The sequence below is a fragment of the Chenopodium album genome, chromosome 16, assembly GCF_948465745.1.
Source record: "Chenopodium album chromosome 16, dcCheAlbu1.1, whole genome shotgun sequence".
NCBI classification, from domain to species: domain Eukaryota; kingdom Viridiplantae; phylum Streptophyta; class Magnoliopsida; order Caryophyllales; family Amaranthaceae; genus Chenopodium; species Chenopodium album.
This window is the reverse complement of record NC_137849.1, coordinates 47,588,915-47,607,444: the sequence shown is the minus strand read 5'-3', so window position 1 is coordinate 47,607,444 and position 18,530 is coordinate 47,588,915. Positions and strand designations below refer to the sequence as shown.

The window sequence follows — 18,530 nt, the reverse complement described above, 5'->3', positions numbered from 1 at the left end:
CAAAAATAGAATCGATTAATGTTTGAGGGTACAAGTATACTTTTTATAAATGAACAAGTCATTAATTTCTATTTTTTGTCGTTTTTGTTCAATGTAAACACAGTATACTACGAGTCTACAAGTATTAATTAAAAAACAAAAATTAAAAATTGATCGCGATACCAAAGGAGTCTTTACCTTAAGTTAGGGGTCTAGACAGATAGATAGGAAATTTTGGTTGGGCCATTTAATGGTTAATTCACTTAATTGTGGCATAAGGAGAGTTGACTGGGCCTGGCTACCCGATGATTGTGGTCAAAATCCAATAGGAGATATTCAATTATACCAGAAATTGGGGATTTAGGGTTCTTCTGTCAGTTAAACTGTGAAATAGCAGAAGTTCGGTAATATAATTTCATAATTTGAAGCCGAAAATTCTTTGCCAAAGATGTCGAAGAAAAACAATCTTGCTACTCGCAAGAGACAGCACGATTTCGATATGCGAAGTAATTTTTCATCTTTCTCATCCTTTCTAATTTGATTTTATTGTCAATTGAATTAGGGTTTTGCTAATTGAAATTTCCCAAATTGTTGCTGTATTATCAGGAGAAAAAGAGGAGAAAGAGAAAAAGGCGAAGAAGCTTCATGCTAGTAAGAACAAAATGAAGGTAATTATTAGTAATTATTACTGATTCTGGAATTTGATTGAATATCATGTCAATGAAAGTTGGATGTTTAAGTTTTTTGGGTCAATGTTGTAATTTGTTAATTGAATTTGGAATTTGATGTGTGTAGGTTGATGGGAGTGATAAGAAGAAAAAGAAAACTGGTAAATTCTCAGTGAAGAAGAAATTGAAGACCAAATTGTCGGCGTCGGCGAAAGCTAAGGCTCAACAAGCTATGGAGCTTGATGATTAAGGTTTTCTATATAATCTTAGCTATGCCAATGTGATTTTATTTGCAATGAACTTTTTTTATGCTTAGATGAATTTTCATATGGTTTAATGTGGTTGCATCAAAACTTAAATTTAATGCAATTAACTCCGTTTATCTGGTTGTTCTATCTGATGCCAATGTTGTAATCAATAATTCAATACTACCTTGGCGGTTTAAAACGATGTTATAGACTTATTGTAGGTCTAATCGTTCGTATGTTGGAAGTTAGCATTGTTAGTTTAATATAGATACTATAGTGACAATGGAACTATCTAATGAGTCAATGGCTGCTTGTATCAAAAGTGAGTTGCTGTTGCCCTATCGAATTGATTTGGTTACTAGTGGACAGTTTTTAAGATACATAATCATGCTTGCTAGATTGAAGTTTAGGAAGAGAAATATCCAGGGAATGCAATTATGCGTGGTAGGCTTCCTACAATCGAGAATTTGCTATATATCTATATACTTGTTTAGCTTACTTATATGAGTGTGCAAGTTTTTGTGCTTGATCCTTAGAAATAAATAATGAGGCACGAGAGATGGTAGCTCCACCTTTTTGGCCGGTTCCATGTGTGTCTACAAGGCTACAATGCTTGGTTAATGTAGGTCATATTAGAAACGGTAACTTTCAAGCATTGGGCAACTATCTGTTCTGCATCTTTGCTTTTCTCAGTTTTTGAAAAAACGATGTTAACTTAAATATTGAGGAATATTCTTTTGATTTTTTAGTGAATCCGGTCAAGAAGTGCATGTATATAAATAAAGAAGTAACTTACCTTGGCCATTTGAATCGGTAATTGTATCATAGGATTTGGCTTTTTATGACCCATTGGCTGTAATCCTGTTTCCCACTTATTTGCCAAAGACAAAGATTAATTGGGTTTTGCAGACTGCAGAGATTTAGAGGGTGCCATGTTAATTATGAGAAAATCTTAAATAAAGGTCTCTAGTTGGGGGAAATTATCCCATAGACCCATACCATCAGAGATATTTTGCATGGAGCATTTCATGTAAAGTAACTGTCTAAGAAGTAAGTAATTTCCAGTTGGGAAATCTATGACCTTGTACTGAAGAAGCCATTGAGCTTGTTAATTCTGCTACTTATCGGCTGTCTCCTCGCAATAGTTCAATTTGTTGAATAACTATATTAGCCAAGCTGGGTTATGTTATGATTTCTAGTTCATGCAGTTTACTTTCATTATATTTTGCATTTGATGTTTGTCACAATCTTTATAGCACACAACGGATTATGGTCATTATCTTTCTGAATACCTTCCATCTCTTTTATGCAGGTTGTTAATCTTGTTTCAGCAGGGGCACCCACAGATTTCTCCCCTATAGGCTCTGGGTGATCATTTGTTTTTTTTGGGATTCTATTATTCATTATAAAGATTCAATGTGACTGCACCAATTGTTTTGTTTTCTGTAGGCTGGCTGTATTCATCTTACTTTTCCCTGCTGTTAATAGTCATGGTCTTTCGATGGAGAAATGTACTACCTCCGTTGTATATTATTTGCAACGATTAGATATTTTTCCTCTCTACTTTATGTCAAATCGTTGCAAATAATATGTAACGGAGGTAAAATGTGTAATTTTCTAGATCGTTCTGTTTAGTTAGAAGAAATCGTTTTCATTTACCCTCAATTTTCTTCAGCGTTGTCAATTATATCCAGACATATGATTACATTTCCTTTTGCATGTCTAATACTATAGCAATACAGAGTAATTTAGCTATGAAGTATTTTACATAAATGCTTGAATGGGATTTTCTTGGCCAAATGTGTGATATTTCTAAGTTTTCAGAATTCACGATTAAATTTTCCCAAAAAGGAAAGAAATTATTGGCCGTTTTTATGCCAACAGCTCCAGAAATTTAAACTGAGTGAACCAAAATAATGGTGATTTTTGAAGTAGATTGTGAAGTGATATTTAAAGAAAGATGATGAGTATTTTTATTTTACATTGTGGTCATATTGTAAAAAGAGATGAAAGTTAAAATTAAAATGTCTTAAATTGCTCTTAAAAGATAAATTATAATGTTTGAAAGAATTGATATTGACATGACGGAGTAGTTTTTTTGTTCATTACTGTACAACCTTTTATTTTGTGGAGTAACATTCATTAGTGTAAGATGATGCCAAATTTTGAGACAAAAGGTGTAACACAGACCAGTATGATCATATTGTATAGAGAGATGATAATTAAACCAAAATGTCTTAAATCGTTCTTAAAAGATAAATTATAATGTTTGAAAGAATTGAAATGACATGATGGAGTAGTGTTTTTGTTCATTAAAATCTTTTATTTTGTAACATTCATTAGTGTAAGACAATGCCAAAATTTTGAGACAAAATGTGTAACATTGACCAACTCAATTAACCAAAAAATGAAAAAATATGACTCAAAATCACCAAAATCTTACCTATATATAGCTCTAGCAGTCTAGCCTATGCCCTGTGCATATTGGGGTTAGCTATGCCAATTACATATTGTGCCCAATTGCTTCTCATGTCGAGCTTATGTGCGTTTTTAACATAAATGTAGCCTAAGCACGACCCATAACCTAACTCACGCAATGACGTTTTAAGTCATGTTGTACTGTGCCTAGCCAGGTCTACGTGCGTTGTAACTTTTTTTTTAGATGGATCGCATCGTGCCTTGAGTCAGCCTTTAGTCGACCCATTTTCATTTTTAATTTAACCTGAACATCGAATTTTTTTTTTAGAAGACGAACATCGGATTTGACGACTCTAGTAGGGACTAATGACCACAGAGGAAACATATGATCTACAAGCACGGGTTGATAATTGTCTGAGATGGGGATTGTGGTGGGAGCAGGAGGTAAGGTTCTAAAAAGGAAGAAAGAAAGAAGTGGATGATGATTGATGATGAGATAAAACTCACAAAAGAAGAGCTAGTTTATCCACAAGAAAATTAAATAAAAATAAATAAATAAAATAAAAAATCCCATTTTCTTTTCTTTCATTTCATTTTCTGTTACCCCAAAAAAATAAACACTGTTTGTAGTTTTGGATAGACTACATTACACTACACTCCAATTTTCTCTCTCTTTCATTCATTCATTCATAATCCCGCCGTAGTGGAAATGAAGTGTCATCTTCAACCTCACAGAATCACATAATCTTGCTAAAATCCATCCTCTTTTTCTCCCTTTTTATCATTATTATAATTAAGATTGATGATAAAATCTTCCTTTAATAAAAACCACCTACATTCTACCCACTTAAAAAACTCATCTTTCATTAATGCGGCGCTAGATCATTTACAACTCTAAAAACCCAGAACTTTTCTTGTATTTTCTTCAATTTTAACCCCTTTAAACAATTTTTGTTATGTTCTTCTAAATGGGTTTTTTTGGTTAGTGGAGTAGTACAAGATTTGGTTGGCTAATTATAGGTATGTTCTGAAACTTGTAATTTTGTTTATTTAAGTTTTCTCTTAGTTAGTTAGTGTAAGGTACTTTTGGGATTTTGTTTGGTTGCTTTTATTATTATTTTATGGCATTGCATGTCTGTTTTAATTAGTAAATAAATAGATGTGTTGTTACCTAGTATGAAGTTTTTGTTTGTGCTGCAATTTTGGTTGGTTTCCTTGTTAGTGTTTTTCCTGTGTTCATTGTGTAACTTGGTCACACAAACCTGACCCAGCTACAATTGTTAACACTCTTTACAAAAAGCCTGGAACTTGACAAGTTTAGACAACTATCACCATAAATTGCACAATGATAACCTAGATCCAAATATTGTCACATTTCTGAATTTAATTGTAACATAATTCAATTTTTATTATTTAGTTTTGTTAGAGTTTTCATGACTCAACTCACAAGTTTCTGAACTTTCTTTGCTGCAGCTTTTAAATTGCTTGAACTCCTGAAAATTTATTGTGCCTTGGAAACGAGTGTAGCTGTTGTCTAGGGGAATTAAGCACATTGTAGTGTATTTTTGTGTCTAAACTGAAGATTCAATCAGTTTTGCTATAAAGGTTGCTTTATAGTTTCTAAGCCTTCTTAGATCAAAGAGGTGAGGAGACTACTTGGGTTGAAGTTATATATTTGTGAAGTTGATTGGAAGTTAAGGGTGTTCTCAATTGGGGTTGTGCAAGTATCTTCTGAATTGCTGTGATTCTGTGAACTAAATGCATGGAGAGAGAACCTATGCCAATGTCAGGACAAGGTGGGTTTTATATGCAGAGAGGATTGGCCGGGTTACATGGGCCGCAAAGTGTCCATTCATTGCCTAATTCAGGGATGCCTTTCCAGTCAAATGTCGGGGGCTCTTCAGGACCGAGTATGAGGGTGGAACCCTCTTCAACTGTTCTATCAGATGGCCGTGGTATAGGTGCACCATCATCAATGCAGGCTTCTGTTACACCAATGCGAAGGAAAAGAGGAAGGCCTCGGAAATATGGAATTGATGGGAAAATGTCATCAGACCTCTCCTCTGTATCAGCTGCCTCTAGGATTATGAACACCTCAACTGAGAAGAGGGGTAGAGGCCGGCCTCCTGGTAGCGGAAGAAAGCAACCATTGGCTCCCTTTGGTAAGATTTTCGACTTTCTCAGGGAATGACAATGACATGTATTGCTTCTGCTTAGCATTTAGCAATTTGGTCAAAGATGGCACAATGATGACCATAATATATTAACGGTGTATTGTTATGCCACTTGATTCACTAGAATGCCCGAACTCGCCTAGTAATTTTAATGTTGTGTTTTAAGCATATGGTAGTTTGAGAGTGGGTTTATACGCGGTAACTATAGTGTAGTTCCTGACTATGAATCACCTCTTAAGACACAAAGTGCTTGGAGAGATGAGTGCTAAAAAAAATGTTTGGAGGAGATGAGTGCTAAACTATGGAGATAACCTGTGCTTGATGCTTTCCAGTAATATTAATTGTATCTGTGGTATCAATATCACCAGTGATCTTGGTTCCAAGTCTTGTACCTTGTTCTGTCTCGTATCTTGTCGGATATCTGCTTTTGAAGCTTAGTCACTTTCAAAATCACGAATCAGTTGTGATGTTCCAATTGAGATTCGGAGTATTAGCTAGTATAAGTTGGTAATTTGGCAAAATCTGCTAATTCTGTAACAAGCATAACAAATTAGATGAGTTTCAGTGTTGTTTTTCAATGGCGCTGGCTTGTCTAAGGAACTAGCTTGTTGTATTGATATTTGTCTATGTTTCATTTTCTTACCAGGCAAATTTGTGTCTGGCTCAGCTGGCGTGGGCTTTACTCCTCATGTTATTCAAGTTGCAGCAGGGGAAGTATGCTATCCGTCTCTATTATACAATAATCTTATTTTTGTAGTTGCCTTTGAGAAATAGATTGATTATTTTTGTACCAGAAGTTTTACTGTCTGCCTCTGTTATGCATATTTACAAAGTTTGTACTTGCTATATGTTTTTAACCTATGTCGACCCAATTATATTAATGTTATTAAGAAATTTGCAGCTTTACATAATCTGCTTGCTATCTGACATATGTTTTAACACTGCCCAGGACATTGCATCAAAACTCTTGGCATTTGCACAACAAGGGCCTAGAGCTGTATGCATATTGTCAGCAAATGGTGCTGTCTCCACAGTGACCCTACGACAGCCCTCAACTTCTGGTGGTACCGTCACATATGAGGTTTTTACCACATGATTAGTTGCTATATTTTGTATTGTTTCAGATTCATTGTTTTTTAAACCTTTAGCATATCCTGTAGCCCTTAAAACTTTAAACAAGGGAGAGTAAGTTTGTTTTGGGAGAATCCAGGTGAATAAGCGTAGCCATAAGGCCCATAACCACCATGTTTGCATTATGAAAGAATTAATGGGTCTTCTCACCAAGGATCCTTGGCACCATTAGATTTGTTATTGCCCTTCCAAAGTTCCAATAATCTATCAGGACATCCTGTGCTTGCAAATTCAGCTGGACAACCCATTTTGTTACTGTGGTTGTTTACATTAGACTGCTTTGACCTCACCTAAAGCCTTAAACTGTTCTTCAAATCTCTTAGTGATGAAAATTGGTTTGTGTAGGGGCGCTTTGACATATTATGCATGTCAGGATCTTTCTTGCTTCTTGGTAATGATGGTTCTCGTGATCGAAGTGGTGGTGTGAGCATTTCACTTGCAAGCCCTGATGGTCGTGTCATTGGTGGTGCCATAGGTGGAATGCTTATTGCAGCCTGCCCTGTTCAGGTAAGCTTACGATCTCTGTTGCCTTAAACATAGAATATGCTTTGATGCATAAAGAATCTAGAATAACCGGAATAAAAAGAAGTGATGTCTGTTTCATTCAATTAAAATATTAAGCTCTTTTTAGAAAACGAAAACATAGCAGTAATTCTAAGTTGGAAAATTTAGGTAATAGTTGGGAGCTTTTTATGGACAACCCCAAAGACAAATCCAAAGATTAAAGAAGGAAATGAAGGTGGTGAAGATTCGGAGCATTATTCTGTTGAAAATACGATGATGGCTCCTCCAAGTGGTCGACAGAGCCAAAATTTATCGTCTCCAACCTCTGCGATGGGTGCTTGGGCTAGTCCACAGACGCTGGACTTGAGAAACTCTCATATGGACATTGATCTGATGCGTGGATGAAAGGGATAATTACCTCTGTAAATATCTTCTCTCTTTTGAATGCTACACTAATTAATGTCTAATCTAACTATTGTATATCAGCAGCTCAACCCAAAGAAAGGAGTAGGGCTCATTTTAGGCTTGATACTCCCTTATTTTGACATGGAAATCATGTTTATGTCATTCTTACAAGGTACTGAATACTTCGTATATGTTAGGTTTGCTTAACATAATTTTCTTTCATCTGCCAAGTACCTGCCTTGGATAATGGATATTTTGAGACATAGTATGGAGTATATGTTTGATGCTTTGATGTTGTAATTTATGCCACTAGTATAACGAGACATGCTCGAATCTGATTTTTGGAAATCAAGCGGTGGTAAGGATCATTTTGTGGATCTCCAAACCTTACCACCCCGGTGATAATTAGTGATTGTCTGCTGGTTGTTAGTCTTGTTACAGTCAGAATATAATTACTATCTAATTGACCAATATACTAAATTCATACAAAACTTATTAATTCAGGCATCAGTTCACACAGGATTAAGATACATAATGTATATTTACTTATGTATATTTACTTCCATGTATGATATATAAATTTTAGCTTATTTGAACCTCTTATGCATACGCTAACCATGCATGATTAGTACTGGTACTAGTAGTTCTAATTGTTATTTAACATAGTTGCAACAACATATGCAACAGCATTACATGAGAAGATTTTAAACTCAACTAGTCACTCAGAGACCAAGTAATTTGCATCTGACCATACTGTTCTGAGTCCTCTGGCACTCCAAGGGCGCTCCAAACAGCCTTAGACGCATCAACAACATTGTTCTTACAAGGGACTTGGTACCCATGTTCTTCATCACACCCATTTCTGGAGTGACACTCATCCACAACCTTCGCCCTTGTCGTCTGCCCATTGCCATGAATGATGATCTCCTGGAGGCATCGGGACCCCCCGTTGTACCATCCCGTTGACAGTGCCACCACAGGGGTATCGTCAGAATGGTAGCTACTGTCGCACTCTGAGGGTCCACCCCCATCCCCGCCCTCAGCAAAGCTGTTTAGAGTCAGCACAGCTTGGGTTTGGGCAGTAACCGGGGGCGAGCAGTCATAAGTAGTGTATGACTGCCCAGCTTCGCAGCAGTCGGCTTCATCGGGGTTACATTGGCCGCCACCAGTTCCTGTCAGGGGCTGGCCTGGGTTGCAAGCTTGGGCATGGGTGGTGTGCAGGAATTTGGTGGAAATTGTGAGGAGCACTACTATAAAAGTATAGTAGTAGGAGCTTGGTGTGCCAGTAACAGGCTTTTTCGTGATTGTTAGTGGTGTTTGTGATGGTTAATGGTGTCCCTGACTTGGGTATACTTATTACTTATAGAGATTTTAGTCAAGAAATGGTACATTATAGTACATTATTTATCGTGGTTTTTGGGTTAGAATAATAAGTCTTAAGTCAAAGTCTACGTGAGTAAATTAAGTTTGGTCATAATTTGCTAGAATAATAAGTCAAAGTCTACCTGAGTAATACTTTGCATTAATCAACGTTATGCATATGTATGTACTCCCTCCGTTTCATAATTACAAGCCTATTTCTAACATTTATTATTCACATAATAAAGAGAAATAAGTTCTAATTACGAAACTGAGGGAGTACATATTATTAGGTTTAGCCAAGAATATTCTTTAAATTTACATGGGCCTTTCGCAAAATAATGACAGACTATTTCCATACATTTTTTTTTGTTATTCTCAATTATTGCATATTATTTATAAAATTGCCAAGAAAAAATAAATAAATAAAGTGGGTGTAACAAAAGACTTAGATGATGCAAGTGAACGATACAAGGGTGAGAGTTGTGATCCGCAATAACTTAAACATATAAATACATATAAATACTTTATATTTGGCCACTTGGGTGTGTGTAAGAATTACCTTGTGAGTTGAAAAACATCGTATATTTATCACTCATATCAGTCATATATACTCATATGGTCATATTGTCTTTAAAACTGTATTTAGCTTGAGAGTTGAGATAACAAGTAGAAGAAACACAACTAGATCTACTAATCATTTAGATCAACTAGATCCTCATGGGAATATGACCATAATATGACCATATGAGTATATATACTCATATGGTCATATTCCCATGAGGATATCAGCACAATAAAAATTTTCACATCGAAATACTAGCTTTTGCTCCTTTTAGCTTCATATATATACAACAAAAGTGAGAGTATAGCACAGGCTAAATCAAGCGCTACAAAACTAACATCCAGTATCATTCATCAAATGACCAATCATCACCTATGAGCAAAACTTCTCTTTTCATGTGACGGGAACAACCTTTCCAAGATACTATTCATGTTCTGGTTGTTGTTCCGGTTGTTAACATTCAGGAATGTAGTATGCCTAGCACACACATATGGACAGAGGTCTGAATTTCTAATAATCACTAGGGGATCATCGATTTTCTTCAAAGCTTCAGCGATCACATTGCGAAAGCTGCAACCCTCGTGCAGGAAAAAGACTTCATTAAAAGACTCTGGAAGGAATGATATGGCTTCAGCGATCACATTGTGAAAGCTGCAACCCTCTCTCTGGAAAAAGACTTCTTTAAAAGACTCTGGCAAGAATGATATGGCATCTGACCTGTTAATCACATCATTCAGCAGCTCCAAATACTTTCCTGAGTTGAGGCAGATTAAGCACATCAGAACCAGCAATTTCGGTATCAGCATTGGGAAGATTTTCTTCACATTAAACCCAGCTTTCTCAATCCATTCCTCGATGCCCTGCTTGTTCAAGAGAAGCTCATGTATTGTGCATGCCAGGAAGTCAAAGATGGGTTCCACAGAAGATGACAGTTCAGCAACACTGAGCGTGAATGGTTCTTTGCTTATATTCCAGTTCAGGTGCACAAGCCATTCAGTAACAGACGACCTTGTTGCAAAAAGGCATCCATCAAAGCAAGATGCCAGCACTAACAGGCGTTCAAGAAGATAAACAAAACAAGAAGGTGACATATTTGATTTTGAGTCGTATGCTTCCTTTAAAGCATCACAAAGATTCCGAGCAAGTTGCAAATAGTCATCTGATGTTTGTGGTCCTGTACCAGTCACAAGATTCTTAATCAATGCATTCCAAGGAGAGCTAGTCTTGATCTTGCTTGTAACTCCCTCATATTTTTCATTATTTTTCCAATTCGATCCAAATAATAATACTGCTACCTGACTGACTTGTGAAAGTGTTGGTAAAGCTTCATCTACACCATCTACCTCAACCATGAACTTCTTCAGTATGGATTTTTTCAGCAGGTTTCTTGAAGTGTTGCTTTGCATCGCAAGGTCTTTAGACCCCATAAATCTCTTGTTTCCCCAATCTAGAGAAAAGAAGTGGAGAAAGTATTCTTCTGCTGAGTAATCAATGTAATTCATCAGAGAAGGTAAAACATCATTTGCCTGCTTCAGATATCTGGACTGTATGATTAGAAGCTGTGCTGCTTCAAAAATATGAATCAGAGTCTGACTTATACGGTACATCGGCATGGAATTTTCAACAGCTAAAATTCGGAAAGATTCAATAAGCTCCAAATATTTCAAGCCAACAGAGAACATCTCAGCACACCAATGCCTTTTTGCAGCGTACACCAGTTGATTAGCATCAATACTTTCTTTCTTATCATCAGATCTTCTGGGCACATATTTCACCCATTCTGCATCTGGATAGAGAAGAAAATAATCAGCATCTGGACTGATGGACCGTTTCCTCACACCAAGATATTCCAAGCAGAAATTTTCATATTCTTGAAAACCACTAGTTCCTTGTTCTGTTAAGGAGTCCAGGTACTTAAATATCGCCTTAATCTTCTGTTTCCAATCGTTCCAGTGATGAATCAATTTTGTCACAGATATCCAATTCAATGAATTTTTAATTCTATTTCGTCTTGATTCATGCATTGAAACATCAGTTGCAAGAAACCTGTCCAAAATTCTACGTGTAGATAAAATTTCTCCCCTTAAATTTTTATGCTGTCGTGACAATGCCAACTGCTTTTGCAACTCATGTAAGTCGACTTCATCGCTTGATATGAGCTTGATATTTTCACACACCTCATTGAAATGACGTGGACAGTTATGAGCCTGAGCTCTGGCTTTGAACAAAAGACCCTTTTTTGATGGAAACTCTTTTAGAGGCCATCCCTTGCTACCATCTGCCCAAAGACTGCCAGCAAACGCAAAGGCAAGATAGAGCCGAGATGCTTCTTCACAATCACCAGCTTTCACTAACATATCCGCCTCCAGTAAAATATTACCCATTTGTCTAGCGCATTTTGCAGCTTCTACAAGATTACCATATTCTAACTCTAACTCATGAAGTTCAGCAAAGCAACCCAGCTTCTTCAAAAATGTTCGCATTGATTCCAGAGAGCTAAAATCTCTAACATATTTCATCATAGTTTGCTTTTCTTGCTGCTCAAAGAATGCAAGTGCACATTTGCAGAGAAACTTTTGTTCACTTGCATTGAAGTCGATCCTTTGTTTTGTAGGCTTACTGTGATACTTTTGTTTCCAGCTTCGTATGTAACACAAACCCAAGTCATACAACTTACCCTCCGAGCATGTATACAAGCATTCACTGAAATAAAGTCCCTCATCATACACCTCAGCAGCAAGTTTATAGCATCCTGCCAGGGTGAAACATTCACCCGCTCTTTGCAGATCTGATTCTTCAAGGCATAACTTACCTGCAAAGCATACACATTAATAAGTTATCAGATATCAAACAGGCATAAACAATAGACTTGACAATCAGATACATAAGTTTTTCCAGCATATGGTGCAAGTTTGCCAACTAGTATTACTTCTATCAGGCTGTCTATCCTAATAGTCAATCTAAAACTACAATGACCACCAACTCTTCAACTGCACCTGTATACTTGGACCATCATCTATTGGAGGATGTAACTTTTACCACGTAAATCAAGACCATGTACAGAGTATTTAGTCAAGGTAACTACTATATTTCCATAGGGTATCACTCGTATCAGTATCAAATTCACGCCAGATATAAATTTCCCTCTAGCACTCCCTGAGGTTTGGCTGGAGGATAGTTAAAAACATTACCCGCTTTTTCATAGTCTTCAGCATCTATATAACATTCGACTGCTTTCTTGATGTTTCTTATGCTTTCAAATAGCTCAGCAGCTTCTCTGAGCAGTCCCAAAGACTTTTCCACGCTTAAACCTCGTAAGTTGTCAGCAGCTGCCTTAAAGCCAGAGGCTTTGGCAAACTTTTGCCAGTAAATATCTCCAGCACGTTCAAAACACTGTGTAGCAGCCTTGTAGTTCTGCACCTCTAGCATCTGTGATTAAAAAAGGCCCAATCAAAGGAAGCGAGAGATCCGAATGGGGATACATGAGGTCAGACTAATAAATAGCAGACACATGAGACAGAAGTACTTTATTTGCAACAAGGAAATTTAAAAAATAGAAAATCAAGAACCTTAATAGCATGAGTTACTAAGACAAACCTTTTTACCCCGCCATGTCCAGTCCTCTAAGCTACTAGCAACTTGCATAGACCGTACAAATGACTCATCCAACTTTTTAAATTGAATGAGATTCAGCTTTTGCCAATAGTCAGCCATTGGGGGTAAAAAACTATCGTTGTCTTCACATATCCAAAGCCTTTGTCTTGTACGAGTAATGGCTACATACAATTGCTTTAGCTCATAACACAAAACATCATGCTTTGCAAATGTAAAACTTGGATAAGTTTCTGGATTCAAAGGACAGAGCTTTTCCTCCATGTATTCATAAATAATTCTCCACTGTTCTCTTAATGGCGAGGATCCAAAGAAGTTATACAGCAGAACATCCTGCAATAACAAGCATATAGAGTGTTACTTGAAGGATCACAATTTCTATTTGCAGTATAAAGAGGGTTATAATCAGACTTTGGAACAAGAGAAAACATTTAATATGGCAGCAGGGACAATGATGGCTGCTATACCAATTAATCCTTTCAGTAACACATTTAAATGCCAAGAAAGCAAGTATTGCAGATTTGCAGTAGGCAATCCTGGAGATTTAACACTCCAAGAACAGGAACGGTTGATTAGGTAATGCAATATTGCAATCCCAAAGGTAATTGCAACAAAAAGGGATCTTAAAGCCATAAGCTATGATTTCAAGTCCAAATCTCACCCCCCACCACCTTCCAAAAGAAATAAAAATAAAACATAAAAATAACTATATAGCTCATGCCGAATGAGTAGTTGACAAACAGAAGAATGTTGAAATGAGGAAACCATTGATTGCAGATAATAAAAAAAGCTTATTCAAAAGAATTTAGCATTGCTAGAGTGACTTGCACATCTAAGTAATATATATTATTACCTCAAACTCAAAGCCTTTGCACTCAAATATTGTCAGCACAAGGGCCTGTCTGCCAACAAATTTAGCCAATTTGTCTCTAGCAAAGTCATCTCTGACCATTATCACCTGTTCGGATCCAAAGCTAATGCTACTGTCACTTTGACTTCCTTTATCTAGAAAAATCTTTATGAGGGCATCTTCGCAACTTGCACAATCCAGTAGTATTGGAAGTTCCCCACATAAGAGACTAGTTTCCGGTTTAAGGGGATCAATAGAATTGGGAAAAAAATAATAGATAAGGTCAATAACACTCTGAGCTAAATTTATAACTCCAGCATGAGTCCGAAAATTTTGGCTTAGTTGAAAGGTAGGAGATATTAGCCCTTTAATCTTCTTTCGCTCATCTCCAACACCTTCCATATTATTGAGAAACTCCTCGAAGAAAAGCTTTCTTATATCCTCGAATCTAAAATCAATGCCTCTAGCAATAGTCTGTGCAGTGTCACCTGCGAATACAAACCCTTCCTCGACATTACTGCATAAGTACTTGAAGAGAGCAAGTTGTTTCATGGTTAGATCCTGGACTTCATCAATATAAACAAAATCCATGAGCTCACCTTCATAAATTTCACACTTAAAACGACAAAGCAGATCATTCACTAGATCAGCCAAATCATATTCTCCTCGTACAACCTTCTTTTTCTCATAGTCCTCAAATATCTTATATATTAGCTCTCTTTCATCCTCACTGAATTTTGATACTCGGCTCTTAGATAATTGCATATAACTCTGCAAACTCAGATTGTTGTTATCACCTTCCCCATAATGTAGCCTACCTTTTATACAGGAAGTAATCTCAGTGAAAACTCTTAAAGGATCAAGCTTTCTTGTAAGCTGGGAGTTGAAATGAGGCCAGTAAGATGATCTAAATTTCTCAAATGTAACCTCTTTCCTTCTTACTGCCTGAACAACCAGTCTGAAACTTGCAGTTTCCATATAATAGATTTTCCTAATATCCGTAAATCTATCAAAATATGACAAACCAAAGCTTCTATCAAGCATCAGCAAAAGCATATTAAATGTTATCACAAGCGGAAAGACATTTGAAGGAATATCTTGAAAAGACTCTGGGACGTCCTTGAACTTCTCATATTCATCCATTTCAATCACATCATTGAAGACACATCCCTCAACAAAGTTCTTTCCGTGAACAAAGCTGTTACACCGTAAGAGAAATCAATGCTAGGAACACAAGCCAGCTTTTAAAAAAAGAGAATGAAAAGTGCATTTTCTTATAGAAGATTTTCTAAAATAGAAGAATTAAAAGTGCATTTTCTTATAAAAGATTTTCTGCACAGGCAATTAACAAGAGCTGTAGGATTTTTTTTTTTTTAAAAAAAATAGGTCCTTACTAGAGTACACCAGCAAGATAAGCTCATTTGCACATACACCAGCATATTAAGCTCAATTGCATATGAAGTATATTATATATTGCAGGGGAAAAAGATAATGAAAAGGTTCACAGACCTCTTAAGATTTTGGATGTGGCGTTTGACGGCAAAACAAAGTTTTGGATTTACGGTCACAAAAAGTTGGCGAAGGGACATTCCAATGCTACCAGGAGCATTGGTTGAAAACCCACTCATCAAGGCGTCATGTAAATCTCCTTCTGAAACTATGTGATGTTGTTGCTCCTTTTGAAACAACTTCATCACCAACACAGTTGTTTTACCTGTGCCAGATCTTCCTAAAATGAAGGTGCTTTTGCCATTGAAAATGGCCTCTCTTTCTTGGTCTGATACCTCAAAAGGGGCATTCAAAACCAACCCATCATACACAGACATCAAGTGACTCAAGACACCCTCAGAAAATGGATAGAATTTCATAAGCAGCAAACTCTCCTTGACTTTTGCATTCTCAAAAAAGCTTGTTCCAACACTATCAGCATCCAAAGAACTTGTTGATTTTGCGTTATTAACAACTTTGAACCGTGCAATATCAAATGAAGTAAAGTTTCTTGGGAGTTCCAACTTCCTACATAAACAAACATAGAGAACATTAGGAAAAGATGGAAAGCCACATCTGGTGCTTCTTTTCATCTTTTGTCAACATTTTCTAGACGCACATACAAAGGTACAGATAAACAAAGGTAGTTTCTTTTGAGCTCAATGCAGCAGCATATTAATTCTTATGATGAAGTTGTGTCGTCTAAGCATTTCAGTACATCTTTGGATACTGATCGCTCACTGAATTTAACTTGTAAATAGAATGATATAGGAAGTATATAAAGAGAATATACCCATGGAGACATTTTTTTTTGCAGCATGCAAGAAATTCATCAGTAAATGCTCCATATATTATGTCAAGTTTACTGACTAATGCTGCTACATCTTCCAAATGCAAGATATCCCAGACCTTCAAGATTTGAGTAGCATATCCCTGTAACCTGATTATATCATTTGTGCAAATGATATACCGACCCTCAACCTCAAACTGTTTAACAATTCTAACAGCACTTTCACAGACCAGATCAGTGTTCTTATTTTTTGGCCGCCAGCCATTAGCTAATTTCAAAATAAAATTCACCACAAGCTTCTTAGAGTAGATTGAGGGCAGTTTGGCAAAAGATTTGACAAAATTCTCACTGAAGACAACCTACAAATAAAAGGTTCGAGAAAAATCAGTTTGATGATGCAATATTATCACAAAATTCAACAGAATATGCATATTTCTGGAAGGATAGAACAAAGGTATACCTTCCACCTTGAAGCTTTGAAAATATTATTATCCTTATCAAGCAAGTCTTCGAGTTCATCCAACTTGCTCTTAACATCTACCATGACTTTAGCTATATTCCCGTCTTCTTCAGCATTAAAGTAACATTTGTGCTGTTTGGCCTCAGCAATTATATCTTTCCATACATTATTCGCTTCAGCAAGGGTTTCAATGTTCCCCAGTATCCAAAGGCAATGCCTACAATTGTTGAAAAGGGGGGAGGGGGAGTAAACTTGATTTAAAAAAAAAAAAAAAAAAAAAAAAAAAAAAAAAAAAAAAAGCAAACAGAAACTATAGTTTGTCCAGAGACATCATCCCAAGTCATACCTGGCCTTACTCGAAGCAACATTGGTTATTCGATGATCTAAGCTGAACTTAGAAGATCCAGCAGAATTTGATCTTACAGTAGATACTATAACAATATCTGCTTCGTCCTGAAATCCTTCAACCGATTTCACCTTCAACTCAAAGTTTAAAAGCTTTTCATACCTTTTCCCAATTCTTCTCTCAATCTCCTTAACTTGTGCTACAGATTGAGATACTATACAAACAGAAATCTTTTGGCTGTAGCACCATTCTGTGTACAACAGCAAAAGCTTCAGATATTATGGAAATTATTATATAGAAAACAAGCCTTGTAATAGACCAAGGTCTATTATAAACATATACGTACAAATATTTTAGCAGATTTAAGAGCCACATTAAGAAATTGAGCAACCCATTCCAAATTCTGAACCTACCTTATACACAAAAAAGTTGACCCGAAACAACAAACGACTTATGTTACTCAGACTCTTTATTTTACCTCAAGTACCCATCTCATTCTCAACATTTAAACATGAACAGGACATACCATCCCTTCATTTTGGGCCAAAATCATGGAATTTTTCACAAATTAACACACTTGGACACGTACCCATGCGAGACATAAATACCTTACTTGTAACCAAGCTGCAAGTCTGTCCTTAAAGATCGAGAAGCCCGGTTAGGGTTTGGACTTTGGACTTCTCAACCACATTTACATAACATTTGTTGATTGCATTTGACATGCAACATATTATCACTAATCATAATTTACAGCTATTTAGAGAACAATCAAATCAAGACATAAAAAAGGAAATAATCCATTCCTAATAAGTTTGCAAGACGACTTACCTTTGTGCAAACGTTGCACAATATTCATCAAAATTGCCACTTCGACCATATTTCTAGTGTTATGCCCAGCATCATCAACTTCTTCTCTTCCTTGAGAAATGTTTATTAATGAAAATGGACCAAATATTTTCCCTATAAGATAATGTAGCTTAGATTTCCTACTTTTGTTTTTTGTTGAAGAGAGCATTTTATCAATTCCAATTTTTTCATACTTTTCTGATTCCAAATCCATAATTCTCTCTCTTCCCCTGCATGTAAACATCAAGAACCCAAAAACCCAACTCAAGTTATACTAGTAGATTTTATAGTCTAAAAATTCAACTTTTTACAGAAAATGATCAGTAAAAAAGACATGAAAAGGTTGAAATTACAAAGAAAGAAACATATCCAGTTGAAGAATAATGATGAATTGTGTTGTGGGTATTAAATTGAAGGAATTCTGGTAGTCATTTTAAAGTGGGATTTTCGAGAAATGGGTTTATTTGAACAGTTGACAGTGAGACGATACATATTACGAGTAAATAAGATTAATTAGTGCGATTTTTGATAAGAATGGAAATGATGGGAGAGAGATGAAACGCCACTACAGCTTAGCAATTGCAGCACGGGGTACACTGCATATGTTTGCCGCCATTTATTAAAACATCTACTCCGCTCGTATCTACACTGTCTCATACTCTCAATCTCTCATTGTGTATAATACGG

General features: G+C 36.3%; 4 protein-coding genes across 4 annotated transcripts; 2 read left to right on the top strand and 2 right to left on the bottom strand.

Moving 5' to 3' along the window:
* The first annotated feature begins 262 nt into the window (after positions 1–262).
* On the top strand, positions 263–2,650 carry LOC145585709 (uncharacterized). The gene is made up of 4 exons (XM_081642420.1): positions 263–485; positions 586–647; positions 775–898; positions 2,208–2,650. Exons 1-3 carry the CDS (start codon positions 428–430, stop codon positions 895–897), a joined length of 243 nt encoding a protein of 80 aa, XP_081498546.1. The 5' UTR covers positions 263–427; the 3' UTR covers position 898; positions 2,208–2,650.
* A 1,257-nt stretch (positions 2,651–3,907) lies between these two features.
* On the top strand, positions 3,908–7,814 carry LOC145586788 (AT-hook motif nuclear-localized protein 11-like). Its single transcript, XM_081643710.1, has 6 exons — positions 3,908–4,333; positions 4,787–5,475; positions 6,134–6,201; positions 6,437–6,568; positions 6,964–7,125; positions 7,291–7,814. Exons 2-6 carry the CDS (start codon positions 5,076–5,078, stop codon positions 7,525–7,527), a joined length of 999 nt encoding a protein of 332 aa, XP_081499836.1. The 5' UTR covers positions 3,908–4,333; positions 4,787–5,075; the 3' UTR covers positions 7,528–7,814.
* Positions 7,815–8,049: 235 nt separating this feature from the next.
* Positions 8,050–8,844, bottom strand: LOC145584457 (putative ripening-related protein 1; the record flags this gene model as incomplete). The annotated part of the gene is made up of 1 exon (XM_081641297.1): positions 8,050–8,844. A coding segment is annotated over one exon (603 nt), but the record flags the coding sequence as incomplete, so codon positions are not given.
* A 975-nt stretch (positions 8,845–9,819) lies between these two features.
* Positions 9,820–18,459, bottom strand: LOC145584456 (uncharacterized). The gene is made up of 11 exons (XM_081641296.1): positions 18,413–18,459; positions 17,826–18,073; positions 16,998–17,247; positions 16,652–16,868; positions 16,482–16,550; positions 16,195–16,388; positions 15,423–15,929; positions 13,917–15,111; positions 13,049–13,396; positions 12,643–12,880; positions 9,820–12,263 (listed from the first exon to the last, which is right to left on the bottom strand). Exons 1-11 carry the CDS (start codon positions 18,457–18,459, stop codon positions 9,820–9,822), a joined length of 5,757 nt encoding a protein of 1,918 aa, XP_081497422.1.
* Positions 18,460–18,530: the final 71 nt, after the last annotated feature.